This window comes from Lygodium microphyllum, chromosome 29, assembly GCF_053477565.2.
Source record: "Lygodium microphyllum isolate KBCC chromosome 29, Lygodium_microphyllum_v1.1.10, whole genome shotgun sequence".
NCBI lineage: Eukaryota > Viridiplantae > Streptophyta > Polypodiopsida > Schizaeales > Lygodiaceae > Lygodium > Lygodium microphyllum.
Genome location: NC_141163.1, coordinates 74,906,122 through 74,915,106, shown reverse-complemented (window position 1 = coordinate 74,915,106; position 8,985 = coordinate 74,906,122). Strand labels below are relative to the sequence as shown.

The 8,985-nt window shown below is 39.7% G+C and overlaps 1 protein-coding gene across 2 annotated transcripts; it reads right to left on the bottom strand.

Moving 5' to 3' along the window:
* Window positions 1-1,694: 1,694 nt before the first annotated feature.
* LOC148010807 (putative protein phosphatase 2C 33) lies at window positions 1,695-4,535 on the bottom strand. Of its 2 annotated transcripts, none has more exons than XM_087671653.1 (5): window positions 3,764-3,960; window positions 3,114-3,449; window positions 2,877-2,994; window positions 2,544-2,767; window positions 1,695-2,443 (listed from the first exon to the last, which is right to left on the bottom strand). In XM_087671653.1, exons 1-5 carry the CDS (start codon window positions 3,812-3,814, stop codon window positions 2,273-2,275), a joined length of 900 nt encoding a protein of 299 aa, XP_087527779.1. In that variant the 5' UTR covers window positions 3,815-3,960; the 3' UTR covers window positions 1,695-2,272. The 2 variants fall into 2 exon arrangements, with proteins under 2 accessions (XP_087527779.1, XP_087527778.1); XM_087671652.1 differs by having other exon boundaries at window positions 1,698-2,443; window positions 3,654-4,535.
* Window positions 4,536-8,985: the final 4,450 nt, after the last annotated feature.

Genomic DNA, 8,985 nt, shown 5'->3' with positions numbered 1-8,985 from the left:
TAGAAGTCCCACAAATCCATTGCACGAGAGAAGGGGGTGTTGGGCAAGGGAAAAATGTTAAAAACAAAGGCCAACCAAGCCTTGAATGCATGTAGAAGTTTGACAAATGAGAGAGAGAGAGAGAGAGAGAGAGAGAGAGAGAGAGAGAGAGAGAGAGAGAGAGAGAGAGAGAGAGAGAGCTCAAATCAATAGGAGTGACAATGAGAGATACTAAAGATAGAGAAAAATAGAGAAGGTGGGTTTTGTGGGGTTGGGGAGTTCTCCAATGTATGCCACTTGGTAGTCATAAAAGCACCCCTTCACTTGCATTGGGGCTGCTAAGAATAATGCCATGTGATAGCCTCCTCTCGTCTTTTTCTCCTTGCCTCTCTTGGTTTGTGAATTAGAAACACCTATTTATTTTCTTATTTTACTTTCCTTCATCAGGCTATGGATGCAACTCTCTCTCTCTCTCTCTCTCTCTCTCTCTCTCTCTCTCTCTCTCTCCTATTAAAAAAGGGTGGTGGGGATGAGTAGGGAGAATGAGATCCTACTAACCCCTTGGCCCCATCTCACATAATAGCAAAGGGGGCTTAAGGCTACACTCTTCTCACTCATAAGGGCAGTCCAATCATAAAGACTCTCTTTTGCTCTTTATGGAGGCAATGATGTATAAGTTCATAAAATGTACACTAGGATGCAAAGTGTCCTAATTATTTTATTGAAATTGGTCCCTATATAAACAAGTGCAAGTTCACAAGTTCTTTAATCAAAGAGTTTGCAATGAAAATGTGATTTAGTACATTTAATATGTTTGCAAGGTCAAAAGTTTAATTTACAAGCAGAGAGAGAGAGAGAGAGAGAGAGAGAGAGAGAGAGAGAGAGAGAGAGAGAGAGAGAGAGAGAGAGAGAGTCTAAGCAATGAAAAACTACAAGCCTTCATAAAATTCCAAAAAGGGTTGTCAAACTCGGTCTTTTTGTAGAATCCATCTCAATAAGGCCACCCTAAGAGCTAGAGTCTTATGCCGATCACACATCAAGCAAAAAGCACTGCCCCCCTCAATACAATCCAAGCTAATACACAACAAATTATGGTTGGCCCACTAGTTAAGGCCCAAAGCATTCACCTCATTGGTCATAGGTTCAATTCCTGTCAGTTGCTATGCACCTTTTTGAATAAAGGTGGGCATCTTCTAGTGGATTGGGCATGCCTTTACCCCTTGGCAAGGGATATCCCCCATCCAAAATTGTCCATCGTGCGAAAACTACAAGTCCAATTCGTTGATTCAAAAATGGTTGTCTCCTAGTGGATTGGGCATGCACTTTACCCTTGGGCGGGAGATATCCCCAATCCAAAACTATCCATTGTGTGAAAATTGCTGGTCCAATCCCTTGTCTACATGTCAACCAAATGTCCCTTCCTTTTGCATCAAATTAGCAGTCTGAGCCCGAGGCTAACCGTCCTTAGGTTGAGAAAGAAAGGAAAGCCCTAGAGAGACCTAACAATGGACCCAACCAATCCCATTTGAATCTTTTGTCAACATCAACGCATCACAATTCACGATCTAGACACAATCTAGATGAGAAGGCCTTGAAAGCCCCTATTAGAAAACTTATAGCAATAGTGCACCCCATACAGTAGTCCAATTTCTTCTACTAACTCACTTTCTTTTCAGAAGTGAATGCAACCCACAAACAAGGTGATGATTGCACGAGACACGCTGGACTCCAAGCAATGGAAACATTGCATTTAGTCACAAATTCTTGACATTCTTCAAGGAATACTCCATTGGATAAGGAATGAAGTATGCCAAAAATATTCATTCGGGTTATAGGGTGGCTTTGATGAGTAAATCATTTTTATTGACCCACCTGAATGAAAGAATTGTGGATCTTAACCTTACAATGTAGGCTAAGATGTTTGTAACAAAGCCCTCTAAAATGGTAAAAGAGCAAAAAGAAAAGAATTGGCATCTCTTTGACGTTTAAAAGAATCAAGAGATGCACTTGAAAGGATTGTTAGTTCTTTTGATTGGGGCACACATCCCTACTGGTTTATCCGAATGGGCCCATGATTTCGCCTTCTTATTTGGGAGCAATGTGGCAGACTTGGCCTCACCGTTGTCATGAAGCCAGCTGAGGGAGATCACCCTGCTGTTACTTTCTAAGCCATCTGGAGAAAACTTGCCATACAAAAGGGGTCACCAACAATAGATGCACTTGATAAACCTCCATGTCAGCCAGCTGATATACTTCTTCACCTTCGGTGTTATGCAAAGAGCTTTTAAAATGGTCAATCATCCAAAAACAAACACACAACTGCACTGTCATCCATCCTTGCAAGTGCACGTTTGGATCTCCATGCAAGCACGGCGGACTCGACTACAGCTCTTGCAGCATAGGACTTTACTGCTGTTGAAGCCACTATCTTCACAACTTGCTCATTGCTTAGAACATCCCATACCTACATGACACAGAGAACCACTGCTTAGAACATCAGATACGAAGAGCTTGAATGGCCATTTGACAACCAATGGATTTTGTTGGCATTTATAGTATCTCACCCCATCAGTCGCAAGCACAACAAACTTGTCCTTCTTTGTCAGACGCCGATACATGACTTCAGGCTCTGATATTACGCCATAGTTCTTTAGACAGTAGTCACCCAATGCTCTAGTCATTGCCAAACCAGGTGCATTCTGATGCGGTAGCCAGACCCTGTGGACTGCTGGCTCGTTTCGCAAAGCAAACACTCGACCTTTACAGCGTCGAATTCGATCAGCTTCACCTGAGCAAGCATCAGAAAGTTACTACAGCAAAAAGCAGCTATGCGGATCTACCAAGCACATGGCATGCATTGACTAGCCTATCAATCCAGATGCTACTGCTATGCATACTCTGCAGATTCGGCTTCAAATCCACAGTAAGTTGTAATGCTAAAAGGGTCCCATCATCAGCCCTTGTACCCAGAACAGCCCGAGAATCGCCAACATTTCCAACAAACAGGTCCTTACCCTGCAAATCGAAAAAGAACACAAAGCCAGATGACTCAAAGATAGGGGTGAGGTGACAGTGGTCACCTTAGATAGATGATTGCACATGTAAGGCAACACACTGGCTTCCATGCTTCTTACATGTTTGACAAGGGTCACAGCAGTAGTGCCACTAGAAACACAATCAACTTGCTCATCATTAAGAAGGTCCCTATCCATTACTTTATACGCCTTTACGATTGCCTCTCTCCATGCAGTCGCAACACCCAAAGAGTCACTCTGAGTTCGAAGAGAACAATCTGTTTCACTGTCGTCTGAAGACGATGTAGACTCTTCAGCAGCATGCTGCAAGTCCTGCCAGCAGGATGCCAGGGTCTGAGGAAGCATGTTACGCACGTTTCGAGCAACAAAGTGTCCATCTGGACCGTGGCCATCAAATACGCCACAGAAGATGGTATCTTGATGACGGGCAAAATTCTGTAACAGAGCATAGTGAACCATGAGGAACTACTTCCATGGCAAGCACAGTAAACAGACTGGCTAACCCAAACTAAGCTAATCTAATGGATAACCATGATGTACTCATCACTGTAGGAACCTATGCAATTTTCCATGAACAAAAATCGTGGAGGTAGATCAAGAGAATCATATAACACTTGAAATGTTATTAAGATGTCTGACCTCCCAAACAATCATGGCATCCTGATTGAACCTTTTCAGACCCTGTCGAGTAAAAAGGGAAGCCACATTGGTCCCGCCATTCACAGAGAGTATATACTGAGGATGCACACCTTCGTGTAATACACCGTTTCCGTCCATTCCGTGCTCCCCCTGCTTTCCATTGATCACACAGAGTTCGTCTTTGTGTGGCACGCAGACATGTTTGGGGCAAGATTCGGCAATGCTGGAGGCAGGACTGAAGGAGCCATGGCGGCAACAGTTGGATGATGCTGCGCGCTTGAGAACCTTAGCTTCTACATTGACAGGGAAGATGAGAGGCCAGCTTTCGAGCCTCACGAAGAGGCAAATCAATGCGCGTTTCCAGAGGAACTTCCATGGTGCCACAATCAGGCTCAGGCAGTCCATATTTCTGATTAGCCTAAGTTCCTGTTAGCAGACAATGCAGGGAATGTCTGCCAAAACTGCTCGAAATTATCCCGAGTGACTGAACTGGTGCATATTTTGCCGGTCCTCTCTCACCTAATGTCGCTTTAACCAACAATGGCATTTAGAGGCCTTTGTTCTGCTTTAGAGAGCTCGTTAGCCATGCATTCACATCCTCCCTTCGGACAGCAGACCTGACAAAAGCTCCTTCATGTTGAGGTCAGAAATCGGAAGAAGATGTGATAAGGAAGGATCTGAGGAAGAGCTTCAACGCCCAGCTATGGAGTTCTGATCATACAACAAAGAGCTCTCTCAAAATGCGGAGCTGGAATGGAGCTGCCAAAGGAGCTTCGAGATGGTTTGAGGAAAGAGATTTGAGCTGGCGATGGAGATCTGAGGTGAAAATAAAGGTATGGAAGGGGCCTCTCTCTCTCTCTCTCTCTCTCTTTCAAGAAAAAGACTGAACCTTGAAGTAAATAAGGAGGAGGAGAAGATGATGCAGGAGAAGAAGGCAATGATGATAATATTAACAAATGAATTATTTATTAGAATAAAGAAGAATAGTTTTAATTTATTAATCGTATCTGAAAAATGAAAAAGCTAGCCTGCTGGCCACCGACCAGGTCTGTCTGAATCGATTCTATGCGAGACAGAAAAATCTGACTACGAGAAATAAAATGTGATGGATTATTAGATATTTTTAAAGCAACGATCCATCAGGGGTTCCAACTTCCGGATCCTTTTTAAAAAATTTAATGTCAAATGTTTAGAACAAAGTAAGATCCATTTTGCAAGGTCACATGTTGGAATTAACTAAGGTCCAATTTTTTTAAAGGTCAGATGTCATAATTAACTGAGATCCATTTTTTTAAAGGTCAGATGTCATAATTAACTAAGATCCATTCTTTTAATTTTAAATGAATAACCTGACTCGTCAGTCACATTAGTGGTGAAAATGAAGTAGCAGATTATAAGACTTTCAAAGTGCATCCAGCCATAGGGTAAGTGTCCCCAAACTTTTGCCTCTTCAATCTTTGCTAGAGAAGCTTGGCTATTCACACTTAAAGAAGAGTCTTTTCACTTGATTAAAAAGAGATCAACCGAAAATATTTCTAACGCAAACCTCGTTGAATCATGGTGCCACAATACAAAAGAAGAGGGTTTATAGTGGGGCACCAAAAGAATGGTTGCTTGGCGAGTTTTTCACAAATGGCCAAATCAAATCACAATAGTTCAATTTGTGAAAATCAATATGCAACTCTATTCGGCGCTTCACTCTGTTCCTTCTGGGGCCTATCACTCTATTGTCCCCTGTACTCTAGAAGCCAACAAGTTAAACCTCCTAAAAAGAACTTTATAAGCACGAATCTTCAAATTTGGCCCACTCTGGCCTATTGCACACCAATGTGATGGACGTCCACTTTGCAACTTGTTAACTAAGTGTTTATTCGAGGGCGAGGCATCTAGGACCGAACATGTTGTTTACATGCTAAATTGGTAAGCTCCACACTTACTCTCAGAGACGAGGAGTCGCCCCTACCTACTTTATATGGCGATGGACAAGGGTTCACTTTTTGCATGTGCAGCTTAAACAATAATTGTACATCTATTATTTTACACTTTTTTGTGAAGCATGTCCAATTGGTGTGTAAACATTTTACTCCCTTGTCCATAATCACTTTCAAAAGTACACACCTACACTAGGCAAGACTCAATATGTAACTACCCTTAAAAGCCACCGAAATGTTAACGATAGGACGACGTTTGTCATCCATTGAAACATTTTCCTAGTGCTTTGAAAAAGGACCAATTCCTAAAGTTCTAGATATGTTTCCACCATTACTCTCAATAGATTCACTGCTATCATGGTTTCCTTCCCTCTATCTCTCGAGAGGACCATTTTGAGGGAAAGATTGTTCATTAAACCAAATCATTTCATTCAATTGCAAATGGTCCCACACTAATTTGACTTGGGTGCAATCCCAGAATAGATGAACTAGTGTTTCTTCATGCCTTTTACACAACACACATGACAGTGAAACGAGGATTCTCTTAGAGACCAAGACAATGTATAACTTTTCCCTTCAAGCATGCATGTTTTGGTTTCAAACACTCAAGATTTCATTTCTACATCCAAATCCTTGAGGCTTTATTTAAATGTGCTTATATATTGAGCTTGAAGACCTCATATATGCATACATGAGTCTAATAATTGGGTGCAAGAAAATGTGATTGGTAGCTCATACACTATATTTTCCCACATCAAGTTGCTCTTCAACACTTGTATGTTGTGCACTTGAGGCCTTGCATGATTGCATTTACTGTAAAAGGGTGTAATAATAGATAGGTCATTGGTGCAAAGCTTTTATGCTTTCTTTACCTTTATGTTTGCATTTCAATAGAACTACGAGTAAAACGCTAGAGTTAGGTGGCACTATTTTTTGTTCAAACTACTTAGTTTTGTTTTAGGTTGTTTGAGGGCTACTTAAAAAGTATTAATTGTTTTGAAAGTGCTTTTCGAATCAAACATATTTTACATTATCAAGATGTCCTAGTGTGCCTCAAAGCATTCAACAAAAGTAAGAAGTGATGCCTAAAAGCACCAACCAAAAGTGCAAAGTTTAACTACGTAGGCATGCTTTTAGATCGGTCGATTGTAGACTTTTTATGATTGAAAACGTTTGTTGGCTAGGAATGAACTCAGAAGTAGTACTAAAAAGCCATGCTCAAAAGTATGAATTTTGTACCACCTAATCATGCTTTCACACATGGTGGGTAGTATTGAATTTTTATGGTTTTGTTGACTAGGAAGCCCAAGTGTGTTTTCTATACTTGGCATAATTTGCATCTCTATCACCTATGGCCACCCCCACTCCTAGACCTTGGTAATGTACATGATGGATGCCATTACGTCCACTGGATATTATACCAGATTTCAAGGCCTATGCAAAATTATTCTTACAAGGTACCATGATGTTGTCTTACAAGGGCAACATTGAAGAGTTGACGCAAGACAAATAGACATTAAATGTGAGCATAGGTTTTGAAATGAGAGTCCTTTAACTATAAAGAAGGATTACTAAAAAAAAGATCACTAGTGACTATATAGCAAGAGGGAGCACCATATATAGAGTGCCCTCTTGGATAGATGGAACTAGTAGAAGGTTTGTCTCTCCTAGTGAGAAGTTCAATTGTTAGGGACCAATGTGGTCTATTCAACCAAGATAGAGCTATTTTAGCCACATGAAGGCTACATATTAATTTTCTAGATCAATTAGGGTGCTATCATGAAGATTGCCTCCTACTTATCTTAATTAAATAGGGGGCTATAGAAATAAAACTTGAAAGGGGACAATTGCTACTAAAAATATTTGATACAGATGTTGAGGATGGTGCAACTTATTGTGTTTTGGTCCTTGCATGACTCTTGATATTGGTTTTTAGGAGTGATTTGTGAGCTAATCTTACTTATGTTTAGTGATTTTGGCATGATGATGTTACCTTTGAATGCCTTGGATATTGAATGCTAACTTAAACATCACAAATGGTTGAAGATAGTAGCAAGGCCATGTCATTTTGAGCTCTCTTAATTTGTTCTTGTGAGGACAATCCACAAATATTTCTAAGCTTTTCAATTATTGCTCTAGTTTTGAGGAGTATGATCGTTGAGGCATATCTCTATTCATAACTCGAAAACTGATGATTCCAATGTCTCTTGTTCTCAAATCATTATCATTTATTATGTGTTAGAGGTGTGTAGTTCTTTTGTAGATTTCAAAGCATTTATTGAGTTTCAAATTTTAAAAAAAATTTGCAATGTTACTCTAGGTTTTAACATACTGGGCAACAAGTTCTCCTATTCTATTGTTATTTTTCAAAGATCAACTCAACCTCTCACAAGGATATTGCCATATCTTTAGGAACTTAGGGAGCAATCTAACAACCCCATCAAAACCTAGTGTTTTTTCAAACTTGAAAAGATGGTTCTAAAAGCTTGTGATTTGCTTTTGAGACCTCCTAGTATAACACATATCTATTCCTTATGCTCAACCACTCCTCCTTTGTTACTTTCCATTGTTTTTTCTAGTCAAGAACTTGTCATTGAAGTTGAAACCCCAAATTCTATTATTCATCACTTTGCAAACTAACCATAAGTACAAACTTTAAACTTTCCATTTTTCACATTGGTTGAACTTAGGGTGTTTGTGCTTATATGCATACATTATGTGAACTTTATGACTAGAATTGTCTTATGTTGTTTCCATTGAATATTGTTAGCCCCCATAATGCACTAGTACACTTTTTCATATGTTTGTTGGCATATGCATGAACCCTTAGAGGGCTTGAAGTTACCTTCACATAAGCCTAAGGTTTGAAGAGGCATATTATTTGCATGTATGTTGAAGAAAGTTAGAGTAGTGGAGTTTCTAAAGGAAGTTGAGGAGAGAGGAGACTTCTCCATTCTATGTTTGTCTTGTTCAATTATGAGAGTATGATACTATACCTTTTGGGAAGACAAAGAAAATATGATCAAGCCTTCACTCTCTCTCTCTTTGATGTTCATGATATGTCACAATTAATTTTGTAACAATTTCCTACTATTTACTCTTGTTTTCTTATTAAAGTAGTAATGGTTTGAGTTATGAATTTTTGTGAGCATCGAGGTAGGATATATTGGTTGTTGTTATTTATATGTGTTATATGGTAAAATGGGTCAATACAAACATATATTCTTCCAATTATTTAAATAGGGAATACTAAGTTGTTTGCTATTTCTATTAGTTGAATAAGGTCTACAAGAGAATAAGGAGGAGTGATAATAACTTATTGTAGTAAAGGCATGCTAATGCACATTGATTTTAATACAATAGTCATACCACATCCTCATGTGTGCATTAAGACTTTAGCC